General features: G+C 35.8%; 1 protein-coding gene across 2 annotated transcripts in view; it reads left to right on the top strand.

Moving 5' to 3' along the window:
- The window catches only part of LOC123545054 (uncharacterized), a 49,880-nt gene that overhangs the window by 1,248 nt on the left and 22,948 nt on the right, over positions 1–25,684 (top strand). Inside the window, exons 1-5 of one of the 2 annotated variants that reach the window (XM_053539014.1) lie at positions 1,539–1,744; positions 13,223–13,364; positions 21,600–21,775; positions 24,592–24,741; positions 25,394–25,512. In XM_053539014.1, the coding sequence (XP_053394989.1) occupies positions 13,360–13,364; positions 21,600–21,775; positions 24,592–24,741; positions 25,394–25,512 (450 nt within the window). In that variant the 5' untranslated portion in view covers positions 1,539–1,744; positions 13,223–13,359. Of the gene's footprint in view, positions 1–1,538; positions 1,745–13,222; positions 13,365–21,599; positions 21,776–24,591; positions 24,742–25,393; positions 25,513–25,684 lie in introns of those variants that run through there. The other variant, XM_053539011.1, reaches the window with a different exon arrangement.

The following is a 25,684-nucleotide window of genomic DNA, read 5'->3' on the forward strand; positions in this document are numbered from 1 at the left end:
CGCATATTTGCTCTTGTCCGCACAATAAACACCTATTTCCGGTTTCGATCTGCAAAATTTGCGTCTCATTTCATACAGAATGTATTTCAGTAGTGAAAAAGTGTGATTAAAGCACTCGTTCTACATGAAATTGCGCAAAAAAATGGGAAAATTTGGATCTGTTTACTATGGACTTCTTTCGACTGCACCACGGAAGCACATTTTCGACCGAATTACTGACCTTATTCAGGTCAAAGGGAACTAACAGTTTTCCCATAGACTTACACTGTACTGTTTTGGGTTATAGCCCTTTCCTAACATTTAAACTTTTGATGCCACCTACCCAGGGTGAAAGAACTATTCAAGCCCTAAAAGAAAACAGCCAGAAATATACATGTTGACCATCATTTTTGTGCACTTTTTTCACCCATAAGTCAGTAACCCCCAGTCTGGTAGTTAATTTTTGTTTACATTTCATGAAACTATATCACTAAAACAAGCAAAATTTTCAAACAAAATACACCTTCAAATATTTTTTCCTCCATTAATCATGACTTAGAACTTTAATTTAAGAAATAAAACAGTTTTCAAACATATTCAACAGATATTTCACCAATGAGAGACCACTTTACATCTTAAATATTTGTCTCGGAATACCATATACTTTTTCAACCAATCAAAGGCCCTGTTAGTTATTTCCCTTTGACCTTTCATAAAAGAAATTTTTCTTATCAAATTTCATACATTTTCTTCTCTATTTTCAAGACAAATGTAATGCCAAACATATTACTAAGTTTCATTGTGAAAATTCAAGATTGTAGAGAAAAATACACATTTAATTGAAACCACCTCTACCGATTTACCGGGTAACATGTAGGCCCTATGGTCGCTTCACTGTAAATTTTGGTAAAAGTTTCACTTGTCTGAATTATTTTTTACTTGGATTCTGAAATATCATTTATTCCGGCATGAATAAAACCAGATGGATGCATTTTGTGCATTTACTGGCATTCTGGAGACAAAACATTGGACTTTTTATCCCCGAAATCGCTGCAGAAATATGCGCATCTACGCAAAATATGGTCAAATTCAAAATTTTCAAATTTCGTGATTATTTTGCATTGGAAACGCCATTCTATAACATATACAACCGATTTATGACTATTAAGACTAATTGTGATGTGTTCCGAAAAACGTCTTATTTCAGCTCCTGACAGGTTGAAGGTCAGTAATTCAAATCCTTCTTAGTTTCAATTAAAGAACGACAACTTCAGGTCGTCTTTACGTTTCTTTATAGAACATCACTTTTTCCTACACCTATTTTTCATGAAAGTTCTATAATAAATTAACGAAAAAATGAAAAGAAAATAATGGTTTGAATAGTTCCTAGTGAAAAGCCAGTCAGTTCTGGTCTGCTACCCTAAAATGGCGCATATTTGCTCCTGTCCGCACAATAAACACATACTTCCGGTTTCGATCTGCAAAACTTGCCATGTTGGGTGTATGAACACGAAAACGGTCTCATTTCATTCAGAATCTATTTTAGTAGTGAAAAAGTGTGATTAAAGCACTCGTTCTACACGGAACTGCGCAAAACTGTAAAAGTTAGGATCTATTTATTGTGGACTTGTTTCGACTACAACATGGGAGCACATTTTCGACTGAATTACTGACCTTATTCCTCTAGTTGTACTTTAACATTTGAAGGATAAACGGTTTAAGTTAATTCATACGGAGTTATATTTGAACATTTGAAGGGAAGAAGGTATGGGATTATATTTAAACATATGAAGGGAGAAGATATGGAGTCATACTTAATTCTAACATGACCCGATTTGTTTTCCTATTAAACAAAGAAAGCTGAAAACTTGCAATTCACTGTTCTGACGTCACAATTATTACGTCATAGCGTTAGACGGCATAACGGTGCGCTGGGAAAGAAGTCAACAGAAACAAGGCAAATACTTGAAGGATATCGTCAAGGGCGTATATAATAATCCTTGATAACGTGTTAGAATCGAAATAATATATCTCAGTGATATGTGCGTGAATAATATCATAGTTTGTCGTTCAGATGCGTATTATTATATCACTCAGGCTGAGCCAAAGAACGCTCTGTGCATGTGCCGGAAGATCACTATTTTTAATTCGATAGTAGAGATCTATATCTCATTCAGTATATATAGCACGTTACCGTAGACAGAATCGATTCCCTATTATTAAATTTTCTCTCCGACTTTGTAACTATGAGATATCGACTTTGTAACTATGAGATATTTTTAGCTCACCTATCACGAAGTGACAAGGTGAGCTATTGTGACCGCTTGATGTCCGTCGTGCGTCGTCCGTCGTGCGTAGTGCGTCGTCCGTCAACAATTTCTAAAGAAATCTTCTTCTTGAAAACCACTGGGCAGAATTACACCAAACTTCACAGGAATGATCCTTGGGTGGCCCCCTTTCAAAATTGTTCAAAGAATTGAATTCCATGCAGAACTCTGGTTGCCATGGCAACGAAAGGAAAAACTTTAAAAATCTTCTTGTCCAAAACCACAGGGCCTGGGGCTTTGATATCCGGTGTGTAGCATCATCTAGTGGTTCTCTACCAAAATTATTCAGATTATCCCCATAGGATCAAATATGGCCCCGCCCCGGGGGTCACATGGTTTATATAGACTTATATAGGGAAAACTTTGAAAACCTTCTTGTACAAAACCACATGGCCTAGGGCTTTGATATTTGGTATGTAGCATCATCTAGTGGTCCTCTACCAAGATTTTTCAAATTATCCCCCTAGGATCAAATATGGCTCCGCCCCAGGGGTCACATGGTTTATATAGACTTATATAGGGAAAACTATGAAAATCTTCTTGTACGAAACCACATGGCCTAGGACTTTGATATTTGGTATGTAGCATCATCTAGTGGTCCTCTACCAAGATTGTTCAAATTATCCCCCTACGGTCAAATATGGCCCCGCCACGGGGGTCTCAAGTTTTACATAGACATATATAGGAAAAAAAGTTTAAAAATCTTCTTGTCTGAAACCACAACACTTAGACCTTTGATATTTGGTTTGTAGCATTGTCTTATGGTCTTCAACAAAAATTGTTCAAATTGTACCCATTGGGTGAAAAGAGGCCCTGCCCTGGGGGTCCCAAGTTTTATATAGACTTATATAGGAAAAAGCTTTAAAAATCTTCTTGTCTGAAACCATACGACCTAAGCTTTGATATTTGGTATGATGCATTGTCTAGTAGTTCTTTACCAAAATTATTCAAATTATGCCCCTGGGGTTAAAAGAAGCCCGCCCTGGGGTCACTTAGTTATTATGTTAGTTATATAGGAAATACTTAAAAAATCATCTGATCCTTTTTCCAAGACTGTTTAATTATAATTACCTGATGACCCCAAGTAATATGATGTCATTTGACTATGACCTTGACCTACTGACCTACTTTCTTGTTTTTAGCTCACCTGGTCGAAGGCTCATGGTGAGCTTTTGTGACCGCTCAATGTCCGTCGTGTGTCGTGTGTCCGTCAACATTTTCTAAAAAAATCTTCTCCTTGAAAACTACAGGGCAGAATTTCATCAAACTTCACAGGAATGATCCTTGGATGGTCCCCTTTCAAAATTGTTCAAAGAATTTTATGCCATGCAGAACTCTGGTTGCCATAGCAACCGAAAGGAAAAACTTTAAAAATCTTCTTGTCCAAAACCGCAAAACCTTAGAGCCTTGATATTTGGCATGTGACATCATAGTCCAGTAGAACTTGGACTGAAACTTGCAATAGGGTATATATATATAAGGTATGTTTGCAGTTTCCTGTTCTTTAGACTTCAGTAAATGAGAATCTACCGAATGACATCTTGTCATCCTTGGGGATTTTTTTTTATTTAAGAAAATTAAAAATTGCCGCCATCGTCGAATTTCAATGTTCTTCTTCTTGAAAAAAAATAATGAGAAACTTTGTAGTGGGGTTTATCTAAGGTTCTATTGCTTTATGTTGTTCATTAGATGGAGCATACACAGTATCTCATGACTTTCGCGAGATCCTTGGGCATTTTTCTATTTATTGAATCCAAAATGGCAGCCATAAGAATCATATTATAGCGTATTTTTCATACTGTATTTCAGTTGATTGCTTAGTAACTGATAAAGGTGTTGTTGTTATTTGCAATATCATTTCCGTAGAAATAACAAACTACTCAGAGAAAAGAAACACAATTAATACGTCACAAACAGATAGGTACAGCAGCAGCTGTGACAGCAAATTCATCAACAACAACAACAACAACAACTTTTCTAAACTTAAAAATGTAAAAGAGAAGCGCAATTTGAATCCATGTATCAACCATAGCGTGAATCTAAAATACCTAATTCAAGATTTTAGCACTCGAAGAACAATTTAAATCTAGAAGGCCCTCCTCAGACATGTACAATTCAGCTTCAGTCTTTCTGCAAACCGACTCGCTTCTGTACCCATCATTTAAGCTATGTATGTCCTATTTCACTATTCCAGTATACATTTACAATACGGGATACTCACTTCTATGAAAAGTAGTAACACTGGATTATGAAAAGCAGGTTGACTTAGCCTATATTCACTTCATTTTTCGTTTGCGACATCCATGGGTAACAGCAGCCGGACCGGACTATCATATACATTAAATAGAGTTTGTGCAAATAAGATAAACATTGTATTATCAATGATATGTGGACAATGACAACAACATTAAAAGCATATTGTAAACGTAAGATATTGTTATTTTCAATTTTACGCCGATCAAGTCCCTTCTACTCTCAGTTAATTTTGAATGGAAAGGAATTACCACAGAAATAAATAATGCTGTGACCTTAATTGAAAGTTACACAGTTATTTTCTTTAAAGATAATTTTGCAAATATCTTTAAAACTCCCAAAACTACATTTCTTTGTTTAAATTCTATTCTGTAAATTTAGAAGAACAAGAAATTACATCGTGGAAGGAGTAAAACCTCAAGTTTACTAGACTACATATACTAGTATGCTGAAATGCAGAAAACATCTAAGATATTTAATGGGTGTATTTTTTAAGACATTTTCACATCATATGGTATTGCATGGGTCTAGAGTTGGTAAATATTTTACTGTCAAACATTAAATTTGTAAGTGGAAAGAACAAATAGCTCTGTATCTTGTTATGGATCATAATTGATGAATTTAGAGTAAAATGGAGTCCCTGCATTTTAAGGATGAAGGTGTATATCCCAAGTTACCTGGGTAAGCTGTCTTATTTCAAGTTCATCTTTGAGGTTATCATCTTGAAGTAAAACAATTATAAATTCATATTTGTATCATTTGCATATGATCATTTGATGTACAGACGTACTGGAAGTGAATTGTGTGTACACTGCTGATGATGATAATTTAAGTTACCTTTAACCTATACTCATATCTCATCATTTTAATCAATTTAATCAAAGATTGACTATTCAATTCCATTCATTCCCCTAAAGGAGCAACATGTTGACATTAACTGTTATTCGCAAGTTAACAGAAGACAACACCGTAGAAATGAATATTAATTTCAACTCAGCATCGCAAATCTAAACTGTTATAGAAATTATATCCTTGAAATACGTTACCAGTTTTCTGTCATGTAATATTATTCATTCTTAATTCACACTAATAAAATTAGTCTTTTAAGTTGTTTTAATGCACAATAAATTCGTGTTTTCAGACTTAATAGTGTGCAAGTTATAAGAAACCATACATAGATGAAAAGGGTATGTCATAGTACAGTTCTGGTAAAATTTATTACGTTACCGTTAGGTATGTAACATTTTTAAAGGACATGACACTCGATGATACTGACCTAAAGAAATGCTTTACTGAAAAAGAAAAGTATCTTAAAAATATATATGTAAGAAATCCTACCTATCATACACTCAACTATAATTATTATATATCATGTAACAAATACATAATTGGTAAGGTTTTGAGGTCATTTTCAAAAGAAAGTAATGACCTTAATATCATTTCAATAGTTTAACTATTTTTTTAACATGTATAACTGTCACCACGTTTTAATTTTTTAAAAATGTTCTGTAACTTGCCTCTTGCCAAAATTATTTTAAAAGGAAGAGAAAAGGTAGTAGATAAACGCATTGAGTGCCACCTGACTTCGAAGAACCTACATGAACAGCATCAGTCTGCATACAGAAAGCATCACTCGACAGAAACTCACTTCTCAAAGTTCAAAATGACGTTCTTCAATCCCTGGATCAAAACGAAATCACAATCTTGGTAATGCTTGACTTATCAGCTGCGTTTGATACTATCGACCATGAAACGTTGCTTAAACGCTTGGAAAAGGACTTCGGGATCATTGGCAAACCACTACAGTGGATGACTTCTTATCTGAATGACCGCTACCAAACAGTCTCAGTAAATGGCGAACTATATGAAATACAGTGTACCACAAGGACCTGTCCTAGGACTGAAAAAACTACATCATTTACACAAAACCCGTTGGTTCAATCTGCAGAAGCCATGGACTGAATCATCACTTTTATGCCGATGACTCACAACTATACTTATCGTTTAAGCCAAAAAATATTTCCCATCAACACGAAGCCCTATCTCGGATTGAAATCTGTCTCAACGACATAGTCTCTTGGATGCATCAGAACATAATGAAGCTCAATACTGACAAAACTGAAGTCATTTTGTTTCACACAAATCAGACAAAAATACCCGAAGATATTTGCGTGAAAGTAGGACCCTCTCAGATTAAACCATCAATTTGTGTGAAGAATCTCGGTGCTAGAATGGATTCAAACATGGTCATGACACAGCATGTTAACACTCTCTGTAGAGCTAGTTACGCACAACTTCGGCAAATTGGCCACATCAGGCAGTACATCACAGCTGATGTTGCCAAGTCTCTTGTGAACTCTCTGGTTACATTGAAGCAGACTACTGTAACTCGCTGTTGTATGGAATTTCCAAAGACTCACTGCAAAAATTTCAATGTGTACAAAACACAGAGGCCCGCATCATAACCAGGACTCCAAGATACGAACACATCACGCCGGTCTTGAAGGAGTTGCATTGGCTTCCGGTTCAGCACCGCATTGAGTTCAAAATCTTGACACTTACATACAAAGCCATGCACAATGAATCTCCTAAGTACATTGTCGGTATGCTGGATATGTACAAGCCTCGTAGAGACTTAAGGTCGGCAAAATGGCCCGGTGTCTTTGGTGTATGGGTGTGTGTGTTCGGGTTTAACGTCTTTTTCAACAATTTTTCAGTCATATAAACGACGTTGTCTACTTGTTGTACCGAGGAGTCGAACAGTAAAGTATGGTGACAGAAGTTTCAAGCATGCAGCTCCAAAGCTTTGGAATGTCCTCCCAGCTAGCATCAGAGATTCAAGCTCACTGTCCGCATTAAAAAAATCTTTGAAAACGCATCTCTTTCACATATGTTATAAATACCTGGAATACTGTTGAAAATGGCGTTAAACCAAATCACATTCACACATGTTATATCTGAAATACTGTTGAAAATGGCGTTAAACCGAAAACCATGAAAGGTTTGTTTCGTGTTGAGAAAGGATTGGTCTCGTAATGTAATTTAACGTTGAACATAATTTATGGATGCAGATCTTGTTTTAAATATTATTCATTTTAATCTTTTACCGGTATATTTTCATGTATGTATGTGTTCTTTATGTTTTTGTAAAGCACTTTTGAACGTACATATTATGTATGAAAAGAGTGCTATATAAGTTAGGTAGTTAGGCATCGGGGGTCCCAAGTTTTACATAGACTTAAATAGGAGAAAACTGTTCTTGTCTGAAACTGCAAGGCCTAGGCTTGCTTTTGATATTTGGTGTGTCGCATTGCCTTGTGGTTCTCTAACAAAATTGTTCAAATTATTACCCTGGGGTGAAAAAAGGCCCTACCCCGGGGTCCCAAGTTTAACATAGACTTATATAGGGCAAAAAATAAAAGTCTTCTTGTCTGAAAGTTCAAGGCCTAGGCTTTTGATATTTGGTAGACCTAGGCTTTTGATATTTGGTATGTATCATTGCCTAGTGGACCTCTATTAAATAGGATTGTTCAAATTATGCCCCTGGAGTGAAAAGAGGCCCCGCACTGGTGGTCACTTGTTATATGAGTTATATAGGAAAAACTACTTTAAAAATTATCAGATCATATTTTCTGGACTGTTTAAATATATTAACCTGTTGTATCCAAGTAATTACGTGTCACCTTACTGTAACCTTGACCTTCTGACCTACTTTCTTGTTTTTTGAGATATAGCCTTGAAATTTGGATGACATGTACAGTTTTGCATACCGATCTTAAAACTGACTTTCATTTACCATGAATGTGACCTACTGACCTACTTTCTAATATTTTAGCATCAGTTTGCCATTTTTAAAGGTTAAGCTAGGAAATTTGTTCAAGCAAACAACTCTACTCAGGTGAGCGATATAGGGCCATCATGGCCCTCTTGTTAAGATACAGCCTTGAAATTTTGATGACAATCACAGATTTGCACACAAATCGTAAAACTGAATTTCATTGACCATGAATGTGACCTACTGACTTTCTTAATATTTTATCATCAGTTTGACATTTGAAACATGTAGCTCATGTTACTCAGGTGAGCGATCCAGGGTCATCATGACCCTCTTGTTTAGAAAAATGCAGATTAAAAAAACTAATGATGCTAAAATAGATATTTTATAAACACGTCAGTCTTTTAAATATAATATCATTGACGCATATAATTATTAAGCTATAATAGTGTTTAAAGTATTGTACTCACTTTTTCTGCTTTTTCTAACTGTTTAGTTCTACCCATTGTTTTCTTGAGTTCTATTCAACCCGGGGCTAGAGGGCGTGGACGGTAGCTTGCATTTCCATTACCGTCCATGAACAGGCTCAATCAAACCGAACCTGCAACGTTTTCGTTTATGTCGTGATGGGCGACCTGTAGATTTCCACCTGTCTTACAGCTTAAACCTCTACCAAATTAACTGAATATTTATAAACCAATACCAGGATATAGGCGTACATGTGTAGAGGGAGACGGACCCTTTGTCACCATGGTTACAAACATGTGTTAAATGTTCCCAAAGAATCTCAGTTTAATCATTGTACTATCGCTTTCCTGAATATTTTAAAACTTACTGATATTATTATTAAAAGAATTACACCATTTTGAAAAGAGCTGGACAACAGCCCAATTTAAATAACAATTAGGAACATTTTCGGAAGTGCAAAAAATATCATTTTCAAGTTTTAGTCCATTTTCATGAATTTTGAAATGCTAGTAAATAGTCTACATTGTATTTTGAAAATACAATAGAAAATGCTATACCCGTCAGTTCTAATATGAAGTGAAGCAATTATCAAACTTTCGATAATATCTAACAGTTTATGTTAAGATACGATTATTTTTTGAGTCGGCAAGACAACAACAAATAAATAGACGCTCTTATAAGCTTTTACAACCGACTATGAATAACAAAGATAAACATTATCAACATAAAAGTAGAAACAGCTGTAAGAGATGTAAATACATGAATTGTCAAGTAAAACCCAATTTACAAACATTCATCATTCTAGGGAACAAAACATTGTTTAGTATTTATATATATATATATATAGGAGTAAGATATTTAATTTGTTTGTTTTAGGTTTAGCGCCGTTTTTCAACAGTATTTCAGTCATGTAACGGCGGGCAGTTAACCTAACCAGTGTTCCTGGATTCTGTATCAGTACAAACCTGTTCTCCGCAAGTAACTGCCAACTTCCCCACATGAATCAGAAGTGGAGGACTAATGATTTCAGACACAATGTCGTTTATCAAATAGTCACGGAGAACATACGCCCCGCCCGAGGATCGAACTCACGACCCCGCGATCCGTAGACCGACGCTCTACCCACTGAGCTAAGCGGGCTGGTAGAAGATGTTTAAAGGCACTGAATTTAACAAATAACAAACAGAAGAAAACATACATACTAAGTGAGCTTAAGAATAGCTACTGGGCGTAAGACATTCTGTTTCTTTTTCATTATCGAAACGATTAATAAGAATTCTAAAAGAAAATAAATTTGGTAACTAGCATCTTAAAGGCAAAGAAAATCTCCTATATAAGTGACCCCCCCCCCCCCCCCCACCCAAATACCAGACTTTTTAATCCCCAGTATACAAGATCCTGTCTGGTCCACTCTGATAAGGGTCCATAAAACCCCGGTAGACTTGACATGTAGCCTAATTATTGTCAGAGAATCATAAATTTTATTGCCTACAGATAAATTGGTTATTTCCTGTGTTTTGCATTTTATTGATTGGAGTGCTGTTTCTTTTTTCAGAATGTACACAAAATCATTTTAATTGATAATATACTAATTTTGATTGCTCAGTCATGTTGAATAATTTCCCGGCCAATTAAATTATAACTCTTATAGCAAAGCAATTCTCACTCCTCAACAATAAAATAATTATTTAAAACTTAATATTTATTTAAAGAGAAATTACAAGTTTGTTTATTCAATGATTATGATCTTTTTATCAAAAGTAACAAAATAAAACCAGAAAAAGATAATTGCTGGATTTTATTAGATATTATTTAAAGAAGCGTTCAGTTACATTTTTAATAGATAAAAAAGGAATATGGACAGAAGGATTTTATATATTAAAATGCATAATTCCCCTTGTGTTGTCTAAATAATGTTTCTTTTATGTATAATAATCCAGCAATAAAGATATATAATTGTTCAAAATACACATAATTTATTATTTCTAAAAGCTTTGTGCCTGAATGCATTTTTTATATTTTTGATAAAATACAACAATGATGAGATGTAGTTGTTAGAAAACTTGATTTATTTAAAATATGATAAAAACACTGTTGTATCTTATCACTTTGTTTATTTAGCCCTATTTCAATCAAGCTTTCTAAACTCGTTATAAAGGTGAGAACTGATTTGCTATAAAGGTGAGAAATATCACCTGCAATTTATTTACTGCACGGTAGCTATACAGTAGCTTATTATGATAAACAGAAGGAAGTCTATCAATGGTCCAGGCTTGTGTATTGGCCATTACCACCAATACGCAGACCTTATCATTCCCATAGGCCACATATCAGGCATACCAGAATCAGTGTCTTTAAATTCACGCGTTTAAGATTGGGTAGAAAACAAGTTAAAACAGGTAAATTTTCATGCACCACAAAGCAATCAAACATAAAGCAGCTGTACATGATAGTAACGATATGCAGTACCGACAGCAAGCACACACATAATTAAGCAAAATCTATGAGTTAACACATATGTAGTTATGGGTTTCAACCAATTCTAGATTTATCACAAAAACACATTTTACAAAGGACAAACTGTAAAACTAATCAACCTGAGTGACAATGATTATGACATACAATATGCAGGTACACACTAAAATGAAGTAAGGTGGAGATTACATTGTTAAGATAAAATACAAACAATGTATAAACTAGAAGATGCTTTTGTAGAAAAGCGCGTGTCTCCCCCCAATACATAGAGTCAATAGGGGACAGGAGCAAAAGTCAAAGAGACACTGATGGCTGGCTGCAAAAGTAAACATGTACTTGGCATGTCCAATCATCCCGCTTAGTTTCAACATTCTTGGCCTAGTGGTTCTCAAGTTATGATTTGGAAACAATCTTCCATGTTCAGGCCCCTGTGACTTTGACCTTTGATCGAGTGACTCGAAAATCAGTAGATGTCATCTACTCTGCATGTTCAATCATCCTATTAAGTTTCAACATTCTGGGTCAAGTGGTTCTCAAGTTATTGATTGAAAAGAGTTTTCTATGTTAAGCCCCTGTGACCTTGACCTTTGATGGAGTGATCCCAAAAACAGTACGGGTCATCTACTCTGTAAGTACTATCACCTTATGAAATTTGAAGGTTTTAGGTTAAATGATTCTCAAGTTATTGACTGGAAATCGATTTCCGTGTTCCGTCCGCTGCCACCATGACCTTTAATAGAGTGACCCCACAAACTATGGGGGTCATCTTCTCTGTAAGTCCTATCACTCTATGAAGTTCCAACATTCTGGGTCTAGTGGTTCTTGACTTACTGACGGGAAATGGATTTCCATGTTCTGTTCACTGCGACCTTGACCTTGGCCCCAAAATCAATAGGGGTCATATACTCTGCATGTCCAATCATTCTATGAAGTTTCAACATTTTTGGTCAAGTGGTTCTCAAGTTATTGATCGGAAATGGTTTTCCTTGTTCAGGCCCCTGTGACCTTGACTTTTGATGGATTGACGACCCCAAAAACAATAGGGTTGTCTACTCCATAAGCCCTGCCACCCTAAGAAGTTTGAAGGTTCTAAGTCAAATTGTTCTCCAGTTTTTGATCGGAAATGAAGTGTGACGGGCGGACGGACGGACAGTGCAAAAACAATATGTCTCCCCCAGTGGAGACATAATGAAATAAAGCATGTTCAGTAGCAAGGAAAATGCACCCAGAGTGCAGCCATGCCAAAATTTGGGGCAATCCCCTTCTGTAAGGCACCGACTACAACTGGGGTACATTCACAAAAAATAGCCACTTACAGAAGGAGATACATACTTTTAAAATAAACGCTTAAAAGCATTTGAACATTTGTGAAACAGAAACAACAAATACATAACACAGACTTATGTACAAAGCTAACGTTATAAGCAAACAAAAAGATACAGTCCTGACCATTCCAGGAGGATTTCAGAGTTCTACAATTTTCTGGCAGTGAATCCACAGCACAGTAGCAGCATATCTAAATGAGTTCTTACCAAATTTTATAGTGTACTTGTTGTAAATGTTATGGCAGCTTAGAAGAACGAAAACCTAAATTTTCTCATAGACAAAAACGTTTTATGACGGCTTTAAAACGTCTTTTAAAAGACGTCTTTATTTCGTAGGTAAAACGACAAAAAGACGTTTTTCCGGTCACAAACATCGTGACCATAAAATAACCAAATAAAGACGTATTCAAGACGTAATTTGTTTGCTGGGTTGATTGCAACCTTATTTCAACGTTGAAACAACCTCATTTTTCGACAACATCTCATCTTTGACTGCCCAACGTTGAAATAACGTTGGATCAACGTTGTTTTATGTCATAGTCTAAATACAACCATATATCAACGTTGAAATGACGTCTTTTGATAATAAGGTTTTAATTTTACTTTGTCATGCATGTTAGGGATCTGCTCAGAGTGGAAACTATCCGGCGGATCCGTCTGGTACGAGGGCATAGTTGAAGTATTGTATAATCAGACATGGGCAAATATCTGTGCTGATTCGTTCACTGACAAAGATGCCGAGGAAGTTTGCATTAGGATGTTGTAAGTACATATGTTTCTACTTATTGTTAGTTTGTAAAACTGGAATATATAAGATTGTTCTTTTTTTCTCCAAACTGGGATCTAAATTAAGCTACACAGTTGCTATAATCAGAAGGAACATAATAGTCAAAACGAGAAGTAAATTATCAATCTGCAATGACAACATTTGAAATCATATATTATTTGCTTGTAACTTAGAGGTTAAAGTCATTATTTGCAACTATATTTCACGGTTTGACAACTATTATGTTATTTCTTAGGCCTACTTTTTATATTCTATGAATTATTTATGCATTTTACTCCTAGTCATGAAAAAAGCATGAAAATAAAGGTAAGCCCCGCATTTTTAGAAAAAAGGGAACAGTTGAAATAACACCAAATTATAGAAAGTGTTGTTGTACAGAAAAAAATGAACACTTTATAAGACATGCATATTAAAGGGGCCACAGTAACAGACAGTTCAACGCTTTTAAAATCTCACCATTTTCAAAGAACTGTCGCTTATCTTAATTTTGATACATTTGCAGTAATGTCCCAGTGCTTAAATATCACATAACTAGGTGGAATGTAGTTTTCAGCAATGGCTTATTTTTATTTCTTTACAAATGACATTTATTATACTTTAACATTAAAAGGGGAGAAGGTAAAGAAAATTAACTTGGAGTTATACTTTAACATTTGAGGGGAATGAATATCAGATTTCATTGACATGGAATTAAACATCTGAAAGGGAGAAGATATAAGACAAGGGCTGTCAACAGCCTTGTCAATTGAATGAATATAAAAGTCGAAAAAGGGGCATATTTTTGTACAAATACAAAACAGGGTTAGGGAACCTGAACAGTGCTTATCAGCTCATGACATTGTAGTGTGTGAAGTTCCAATTGATTCCAATTAGTGGGTCTTGAGATACCACCTAACATATAAATACTCCATTCCCATTATAGGTACTGAGATACCAGCTTACATAACAAAACCTTAACCAAAAATTTCTAAGTCGAAAAAGGGGAATAATTTTGTAAAAAAGCAAAACAGAGTGCAATCTAAGCCAGTTTATCACAGTTAATAAGTGTGTGAAATTTCAATACATTTCCACAAGTGGTTACTGAGATACCAGCTTACATACAAAAACTTAACCAAATCGGGACGCCGATGCCGACGCACGGGCGAGTCCAATAGCTCTAGTATTCTTTGAATACTCGAGCTAAAAATAATACTTTAACATTTAAGGGGAATGAATGTAAGATTTCATTAACATGGTGTTAAACATCTGAAAAATCCCTGAAGATGTAAGTTAATTCATATGGAGCTATACTTTAACATAACAAAGGGAGAAGTTAATTTATCTAGAGATATACTTTAACATTAGAAGTGGGGAGATATAAGTTAATTAACATGGAGTTATATTTTAACATATGTGATCATTTGAACGGCAACCTAGTGAACCGTGAACATGAGTTGTATAAAATAATTATGCATTTTACTTCTAGTCATGAGGAAAGCATGAAATTAAAAGTTGGATCCACATTTTGAGATAAAAAAAACAACTTCAAACAACACCAAATCTTAGAAGAAAAAGGTGTTTTACATGGAAATTGAACAGCTTATAAATCATGCATATTACAATTGTCATTTTACTGATATATACGGAGAACTCCGGGAAGAAACTGTATAAAGGGCCCACAGTTACAGACTAAAATCTCGCCAATTTCAAAGACTGTTACATATGCTCATTTCGATGCATTTGCAATAATAACTGTACCGAAATTTCACATAACTAGGTGAAACGTAGTTTTTTGTAATGCTCAATTCTATTTCCTTACAAATTGCATCCATTTTTAAGGGGAGCAATTTTAAATATTCAGTCGTACAGGACGGTAGAACATGTAATGGACAGGTAGATTGCTGGTAAAGATGTTGTTCGTTTATCAAATATTTTGTGCTTTGATGATATACTCCTAAACCTTAATTATTGCAGTAGGAATTCAAATGCTGTACTAGTACCTTTACGGCCCTAAAGCAATATCTCTAGTTTGAAAATCGATGTTCTTATCAAGAAACAGTTTCATTTAATGACAAGTAAATGATTAAAAATGTCAACGGTAAAAAAACGTGAAAAAAAAATGTTAGCGACAATGTCACCCACTCTTCAAGTATTTGGAACGGTCTGTGGCAAAACACATCTCGGAACCTAAACATGTTAGCTGTGCACAAAACGCTTCTCTTAAGCCCGTTTATATTCCAATGTTACACATACGGTCAGTGTACTGTGATGAGTCATGTGATTATTAGCACATGAGACAATAAAAAGGGAAATATTTTGGTTCAGTTTCAAGTTGAGATTGAGATGATGCAAGCGTATCGTTTTTGTTTCTTGAAAACAAGGTCTTAGTCAGCTCTACTAATTCAACCTTGTGGCGTCTATTTATTGCTATATGTATTTCCTTCCTAATATATAGTTATATGAACTTCTTTCCCAATTTATTATTATATGTACGTCTGATACAGTTTATTGTTATATGTACATTGACATTAATTTTCCTTACTGATTTATTATTATATGTACAGTGACATCTTTTTTCCTTCATACTAGGTCGATATAAGTACAGTAGCATCTGTTTTCCTTTCTAATTTAACAGTATATGTACCGTTGACATCCGTTTTCCCTTCCTTATATTTCTATATATGTACTAAGTTTGCTTTTGAGAATGAGTAAAAGGTATATGGAGCTATGTATGTTTAAAGAATTGTGTAAAAATATTAAAAAAAATAAGAATATTACGGCATTTGTCCCGAAACTTTCCGAACACTCCTCGTATTATGTACCGTGACGTCAGTTTTTTTTATAATTTGTTGATATATATACAGACCGTGACATCTGTATTCGTTCACCGCCATTAGCGCTAGTTTCCCCTTTAATGCTGAGCGAACAAAAAGGGTTTCTTTATCTGAAAAGGGTAACCCACTTAGCTAAGCTAATCTTCCAATGGGATGTCATAAAACTGATACAAATAACTCGCATACGTCGTACATGTAACAAAATAAATGTAAAATGCAATGTATGAACAATAAAATACAAATTAAAAATAATAGGCGAGGGAATAGGAAGCACATAGAATCCCAAACATAGCCATAGAGCCATGCATCGCAAAAAATGCCCGCAACAAAAGTAATTTTTGTCTAACTCTGACATCCATCTGATTTATGCATTTCGTTTTGAAGGTCGTAAGGTGCTAGCTATCTAGTGGTAAAGAATTTCTTGTACATGTTTGTTGACGTATTAGGAATATAAAATGTAAGTTTGTATGAAGATGATTTGCTTATCTGTATCTTTTGTTAAAAACATGCCATTTTCAGCCTACATGGAAATGTACACGATTACATGTAAAATTTTGATCAGTTTCGAGGGTTTTCTCAAAATGTTAGACAAAACATATTTTGAATAGCAATAACTAACAAATAGCTCATACACAAAGTCAAAACAGGAGCATGCATAATAAAAAACCTTGCAGAAATCAACCCTGCAATAAGCAAGATCAGGGTGGTCAAACTCAGCTCTGCCACGACTATCTGACTTTGTAATAATATAAATTATTGATACGTTAGCCGTTGTTGTTTTGAGAAAGGAGACATGTCCACTTGGTCTTGATGATATATACCAAGTTTTATTTGTATTACATGAGAACTGTAAAGGGGGCTGAGAACACAAGATACTGTTGTGAAGGAAAAATGAAGGGATGGTTAGGTCTTTAACACCTTGGAAAAAATGCTAAAATAAGCTCTCTATTGGCGGACGTTTTGTTCAAATTCAACAAGAAGGGTACGACCATTAGGAAATTTGGCTGGTAAATTTTGTTCAAAACGCTGGGCAAAAACATTTCATTTTTTGATAGCGAATAATTCAGCCAGTTCATACCAGAAGTTTAAACAGGAACGTACGTATTAAAACGTCTTGAACAAAGCAACCCTGAGATAAGCAAGACCAGTTCTTCCTGAGGTGGTCAAACTCAGCTCAGCCATGACTAATAGACTTAGTAATGATATCAACTAATGATACGTTATCCGTTTTTGTCTTGAGAAAGGAGGCACGTCCACTTATACTTTAGCTAGTAGATTTTACTCACGATTTTTCTCGATTATTTATGTACAAAGGAAACTTGGTCCTAACCATCCGTTTACACAGAATACATTTTACAATTGCGAGAAGCAATTTTGAGACCATTGCTTCTGTAAAAAGTATCGTTTACAAATAAATACGCAAGAACGGATGGAAGGCATATGTGAAATTACACGTTTTGCACAGTGAAATCTTATTTCGGTTTTGTGTCAGAATTCTTTCTTTGTGATAGAATGTTGACATACCATTTTTAAATATACAAATGTCGACTAGTCTTAGACGTCAACATATACTATAGCGCTTGAATTAGTACTGCGAGCGAAGCAATACATATCTGTCTGAGGGTTCTAGGATATCATTGCTGGAATAAAAGTCAAATATTAACATTACTTTCTTTCTTACTGAATGTGTAGGATATGGAACAAAGGACTACTAGTAATTTTTACGCGAGAAGCGAAAGTGTTTTTTTGTTGAATATTCTAAGATACCCTTTAATTAAAGCCAGATTATAGCATTAAGGACGCTCGCTACAGTTTCGTAATTTTTTCTCAATAGATTTTGATGAAATGTTTTGTATTAAAAGATCATGTTATGATGTATTGAAAAATGAAATAAAAATACTAGGTCACCAGCTTTGTTTCAATTTAATTTGCCCTTAGATATGGTGCTATTTTAAACATTTTTCAAAATTTCTGTAATCCTAAAATATATTTCAGTAAAGTACAATAATCAGCATAACTTTGATTATCTAAGCATTTTTATAACGGAAAACAATATATCCATTAGAAACATGCTCAGAGAAATCAAAAGAACATGATTTTGTAAAGAAAGGAATACTTGTTCAGCAGACCCAAGGGCTATTTTTACTTATTTTTGTCAGTTTTAAGTTGGTACTTCTGCTATTTTATCGAGTTTCACATAATAGAATTTAATCAAACTCTGCACATTTTTTGTTTTTTGGATTTAACGTCGCACCGACACATGATAGGTCATATGGCGACTTTCCAGCTTTAATGGTGCAGGAAGACCCCAGGTGCCCCTCCGTGCATTATTTCATCACGAGCGGGCACCTGTGTAGAACCACCGACCTTCCGTAAGCCAGCTGGATGGCTTCCTCACATGAAGAATTCAACGCCCCGAGTGAGGCTCGAACCCACATTTATACATTTATACAACGCAGGTTGATACGAAATACTCTTTCAGTGTTTGAGCAAATGACTTAGAAATATATATATAAAATTATCAAACGGCAGATTTCTTAATAAGCGGATTTTAATGTGTTTCTGAAGCATTTTGATGGCATAGAACGATGAAAGTTTCCGCCCTTTTTTTTAACAAAACCTTTAGTTTACGAATGTACGGTACGGGACTGGAAACAGCTGTGACTCAATGCAGAGTTTGAGCGCTGGTATAAATAACAGACTCCAGTAGATGTCGGATTGAAGCAATTTGAACTAAAAGTACTTTAAATGTATATATTTTGTAACCATGGTGATACTTACCCTTACCTTTAGTTAGTATATTATACATTTTGTACATTAAATGCATGCGAACATACAATAATTTGCGAATTTTTGCCGTACGCGACAATAAATAATCACTTCCGGGCATGCGCAGAAGACCGCACCAACTCTGCAATGAGCTACATCGATTAGAAACACAACCAAATTGGCACGGTGTTGGGGTAAATATCGACCCGTCCGGAAAAAATGTAGCGAGTGCCTTTAACGGAAAACCGTCCTTGACTCCTAGCAGCAGAAAATGTTAAATACTGAAATATTTATTGAGAGCAAAGAGAGCAAAATGCCTTTTGAGATTTTTAGCTCACCTGTCACATAGTGACAAGGTGAGCTTTTGTGATCACCCTTCGTCCGTCGTCTGTGCGTCCGTCCGTCTGTCAACAATTTCTTGTCTGCACGATAGTTTTTATTTTAACCAAACTTGCACACAACTTGTATCACCATAAGATCTTGGTTCCTTTCTTGAACTGGCCAGATCCCATTATGGGTTCCAGAGTTATGGCCCCTGAAAAGGGCCAAAATTAGCTATTTTGACATTGTCTGCACAATAGCAGCTTCATTTATGATTTGATTTTAACCAAACTTGCAAACAACTTGTATCACCACAAGATCTTGGTTCCTTTCTTAAACTGGCCAGATTCCATTATGGGTTCCAGAGTTATTAGCTATTTTGACCTTGTCTGCGCAATAGCAGCTTCATTTATGATTTGAATTTAATCAAACTTGCAAACAACTTGTTTCACCGTAAGATCTTGGTTCCTTTCAGGGGCCGTAACTCTGGAACCCATCATGGGATCTGGCCGGTTCAAGAAAGGAACCAAGATCTTATGGTGAAACAAGTTGTTTGCAAGTTTGATTAAATTCAAATCATAAATGAAGCTGCTATTGCGCAGACAAGGTCAAAATAGCTAATAACTCTGGAACCCATAATGGAATCTGGCCAGTTTAAGAAAGGAACCAAGATCTTGTGGTGATACAAGTTGTTTGCAAGTTTGGTTAAAATCAAATCATAAATGAAGCTGCTATTGTGCAGACAATGTCAAAATAGCTAATTTTGGCCCTTTTCAGGGGCCATAACTCTGGAACCCATAATGGGATCTGGCCAGTTCAAAATTAGCTATTTTGACCTTGTCTGCACAATAGCAGCTTCATTTATGATTTGAATTTAATCAAACTTGCACAAAACTTGTGTCACCATAAGATCTTGGTTCCTTTTTTGAACCGGCCAGATCCCGTAATGGGTTCTAGAGTTACGGCCCCTGAAAGGGCCGAAATTAGCTATTTTGACCTTGTCTGCACAATAGTAGCTTCATTTATGATTTGATTTTAACCAAACTTGCACACACCTTGTATCACCATAAGATCTCGATTCCTTTTTATAAGCCCTAAGGGACGTATTATGTTATCGCCTCGGTGTCCGTCCGTCTGTCTGTCTGTCTGTCTGTTAGTTAGCAATTTCCCTTCCGCTCTGTAACTCTTGAAGCCCTTGAAGGATTTCAAAGAAAGCTGACGCAAATGTTCACCTCATCGAAACGACGTGCAGAGCTCATGTTTCGGATGGCTCACTTCAAGGTCAAGGTCACACTTGTCATATGACTTTGTTTTGTGTGTATATTGCTCTGCATTTGCGTTGCATTGCAGTGCTCTTGTTTTTATATGGCAGATCCTTCTTTTGTTCACTTACAATATTTTTTTTTATTACTTCCCTTTTATGTTACTATAAATAGCTTATTTAGTAACTTTTTTATTATTGGCCGTAGGGAAAAACCGAGACCACTTTTCTGTGGTACAACATGGATGGTACCTCCAATTTCAGGTGTATTTTGACATATCTATACCTTGTACGATTTTTTTTTCTTTTTGGTTAAATGTTTTTAACTTCTTGTCCTTAAGTGCAATGATAACAGGTGAGCGATATAGGGCCATTATGGCCCTCTTGTTTAGAATATATTTCCTAAAATTTATTTTCTTTATAACTGAGACTGGACAACTAGTATATATAACTTAAATGTTGGAACCGGAATACGTATTTATATACTTTTATGCCACGCACGCCCCCGATTTTCTAATGGTCATCGCCTTAATATAGATATGAATAATGTGATGGCTCCAAATCGCCTATAAAATGCCTATGGCTGCAAACTTGTTTAATCATATCACATTGGGCGACAGAACTATGGAGTTCAAATCAGAGGTCAGGCGGAAGAAGGAGCAAATATGTTCGATCACTCTAGAATATTTTGAAGGCGAAGTAAAATGCTTTAAATTTTTCAATATTCAATGTGGCGATAAGCAAGATCAGGACTTATGTTGGTCTAACCCAACTATGCCATCACTAACAGACTTGCTGGCATTAATAACTAATAACACGTTTTTCGTTCTTGTCTTGAGAAAACCCTAGTTTTTATCCAAGTACATAATACATGTACGTGTACATATATATTTACGCCGAAAAGGTCTACTGAAGACCGAATGAAGAATATTTAATAGCACGAAGTTTACTTCGTGTGCGGTTTTTTATGTTTTATGTACCATTTTCATTCCTAATTTAGTATTATATGATCTGGCCGTAACATATTTCATTCCCTTTTAATTTAGATCCAACAGAAACTATATTCTTGAAATACCGTTAACATACGATTCCAACGTATACAGAGCACCGGAACAAAGTAATAGAATTTCTTACAAAATGTGCGGAAACCATGGGCAGGAAGGCAAAACTATCGAAAAGTGCCGCAAAGTAGCAAGTCTCTGTTGCTTTGATCCTGCTGCAGGTTTGTTGGATGTAATAATTATTTGAAGTTACTTAAAATTTTAACCATTTACTAAATTAAGAGAATCTCGTTATGACTGCATTTTGTCTCAGACATATTCCATCTCTGATTTTTTTTACCAGGTATCGGCCCCGTCGAATAAGTAATTCCCTGCTTTTAATTTTACAATGACTTTGTTCCAGATACGTTTACTAAAATCTCCGGTTAAAGCGTCGCTAGGAATTCGCTATTATTGGAGTTTATTGAGAACTAGAAGATGCTTTTGTAGAAAAGTGCATGTTTACCCCAATGCATAGTCATATATGCAAGAAGTCAATAGGGGACAGAAGCGAAAGTCAAAGAGACACTGATGGTTGGCTGCAATAGGATCATCTACTTGGCATGTCCAATCATCCAACTAAGTTTCAACATTCTTGGCCTAGTGGTTCTCGAGTTATGAATTAGAATCGGTTTTCCTTACAGCAGTGACCTTGACCTTTGATAAAGTAACTCCAAAATCAGTAGGGGTCATCTACTCTGCATGTCCAATCATCCTATTAAATTTCAACAGTCTGGGTCAAGTGGTTCTCAAGTTATTGATTGGAAAGTTTTCCATGTTCAGCCCCCTGTGACCTTGACATTTGATGGAGTGACCCTAAAATCAATAGGGGTCATCTACTCTGTAAGTCCTATCATCTTATGAAGTTTGAAGGTTCTTGGTCAAATGGTTCTCGAGTTATTGACCGGAAATGGTTTTCCATGTTCAGGCCCGTGACCTTGACCTTTAATAAAGTGACCCGAAAATCAGTAGGGGTCATCTACTGTGCATGTCCAATCAGCCTATGGTTTTATATGTTCAGGCCGCTGTGACCTTGACCTTTAACAGAGTGACCCCAAAATCAATAGGAGTTATCTACTCTGAATGTCCAATCATCAGTTTCAACATTCTGGATCAAGTGGTTCTCAAGTTACTGACCGGAAACTGTTTTCCCTGTTCAAGCCCCTATGACCTTGATCTTTAACAGGGTGACCCCCAAAATCAATTGGGTTCATCTACTCTGCATGTCCAATCATCCTAGTATGAAGTTTCAACATTCTGGGTCAAGTAGTTCTTAAGTTATTGATCGTAAATTGTTTCCATGTTCAGGCCCCTATGACCTTGACCTTTAATAGAGTGACCCCCAAAATCAATAGGGGTCATCTACTTTGCATGACCAACCATCCTATGAAGCTTCAACATTCTGGGTCAAGTGGTTCTCAGGTTATTGATTGGAAATGAGTTTCCATGTCCATGCCACTGTGACCTTGACCTTGAAAAACAGAGTGACCCCAAAACCAATAGGGGTCATATACTCTGCATGACCACCCACCCTATTAAGTTTCAACATTCTGGGTCAAATGGTTCTCAAGGTATTGATCGGAAATGGTTTTCCATGTTCAGGCCCCTGTGACCTTGACCTTTGATGGAGTGACCCGAAAACAATAAGGGTCGTCTACTCCAAAAGACAGGCCACCGTATGAAGTTTGAAGGTTCTAGGTCAAATGGTTCTCCAGTTATTGATCGGAAATGAAGTGTGACGGACGGACAGATGGACGGACGAACAGGGCAAAAACAATGTCTCCCCCAGCGTGAGGAGGGGGGAGTGGGGTGAAGGGAAGAGAGAGAGAGAGACATAAATAAGCATTTACTAAGGCTGTTTATTTGATTGCCTAAAGAAAATGGCATCCCATACTCAGTATCTACTACCCGCTTAGCTCAATAGGGAGAGCGCAGATCTACAGATATCGGGGCCGCGAGTTCGAGCCTGGGCGAGGCGTATATTCTCCGTGACGATTTAATAAAAGACATTGTATCTGAAATAAGTCGTACTCCACCTCTGATTCATGTAAGGAATTTGGCAGTTACTTGTAGAAAACAGGATTGTACTGGTACAGGATCCAGGAACCTGCCCGCCGTTACAGAACTGAAATACTGTTGTAATACGGACGGCGTTAAACCCAAAACAAACAAACAAAAACTAGAATTGATTCAGGTTTCGAGCACAGTTAGTCTCAGTAAACAGACAGACAACTGGAGCACGCTGATTATATTTGAAACTACGCTTGATACTGAATCATTATATCAAGTTTACTTGACAGCTGTATTGAAGTTTCGGAGTTTACTCATTTAATATTTCATAGGTCTATAATTCCACGAAGAATCACTTTACTCGGAAATATATAAAATATGCACCACTAGACTTGGCTTGAGTGAGTGAATGAGTTGGGTTTTACGGCGAATCGACAAAAAATGGTCATTTGTCTTGAAAATTTTATTTAGAATCCATTAATTAATCAGGAAGAAGTCCGGAGATTTCTTTTTTTAAAGTTACCTTTAAGAAGGAATGTTTCAACCATTGAACACTGACAAATAGCAGAACCAGCCCCTACAATTATAATTTGAACTCAGAAAAGTAATCCGAAAAAAATGGTGAAGAGTTCCTAAAGAAGTGTTTTCGAATCCCACAGAATATATAGGAGGCCGGACAAACCAAATCCAAAATGTGAATTTAAAAGTGCCATTAATCATGTTCGTAAATGTTGAGAATATGCAAACTTGTCCTTGACACAGAACCACACAAAAATGGAATCCAACCAGCAGTGTCATTTAAGTATTCTGAGCGAATATTTATGACAGATAGACGGACAGACAGACAAACAGACACGAAAACATCAAATATTGTTTGTATATGCAATGATATAATACGAATTATTGTGAGCAGACTGAGGATTGGAGTAGATTATACCAAAATAAGCTTTTATTTGAAATACGATTGTTCTTTTAAATAATATTTTAGAACCATGCAGTAGCAATTGGAGGTCTACGTTAGATACATACTCTTATGGTCGGTGGAGTTGGAAGAAACACCTCCGGTACGACCAGCTGCTCCAAGTTAATTTTACAAACATAAACATCATAAAATCATGGACAAAATCTGCGTTGGAAGGTAGGATATTTTAATTTATGATTGATTAACTAATTTTTATGCTGTAAAAATATATATTGGTGCCTCTGAACACAACAGTCGGTTTAATTTGTTTTTCTTTTTTTTCTTTGACGGGATGGGGATTGGCAAGGAGGAGGGGTGGATTATGGTTAAAGTCACTTAATGACACCTCACAGCGACGTACGTCATTCAAACCTGACAAAATAGTAACTATTATTTAAAGCACGCACATGTTTATGGAAAGAAGCTAAGATCTAAATTGTAGAATCTAGGTGGCTTCGAAATTAAAATCGATATTGCAGAAGTTCAAATCCAGCATGTTGAGGGGGCAAATGTTTGAATATTCAGTGATCTTAACCTCTCCCATGTGGTTATTTGGTTTACCATTAAATACATGCACAGTCGAAGATGTACTCGTCACCAAAACAGACAATGCATCTGAAGCCTATACGAAACACAATGTATACATTTTGCAAGTATTTTAAATGTCTTTTTATGAAACTATATATGTAGGTTATATGGCAATATTTCAAAATTATACACATGCATCCATATTAAACGATTATAATGACCATTAGAGGAAATGTACAGTTAAACTTTTCAATAAATGACTAATTGCAACTATATGGCAAAGCTTATGAATTCTTTGTAGAGCAATCATGTGAGAGAAGTCTATCGACAAATGACAGTGTAATTGAAATGGTGAGGACATGCTCAAGCACCTGCCCTATGACGTCAGATCTTATCTTCATACTTTTCAGTGCGGATAACGTATGTAGAAAAAAGTCATGTCTTTAACCTTGTCAATAGCGCGTTCTTATAGTACAGTCAGTAAATCCTCTAGCTTATCGGCCCAATAAAGCTGTGCCCTCGTGATATAATTCCTTCGCATCTGAACTCCAAACTATGAAATATTGAAATAAAATATTTATTCATTTCTATT

Source organism: Mercenaria mercenaria, chromosome 1, assembly GCF_021730395.1.
Source record: "Mercenaria mercenaria strain notata chromosome 1, MADL_Memer_1, whole genome shotgun sequence".
In the NCBI taxonomy this organism is placed as follows: domain Eukaryota; kingdom Metazoa; phylum Mollusca; class Bivalvia; order Venerida; family Veneridae; genus Mercenaria; species Mercenaria mercenaria.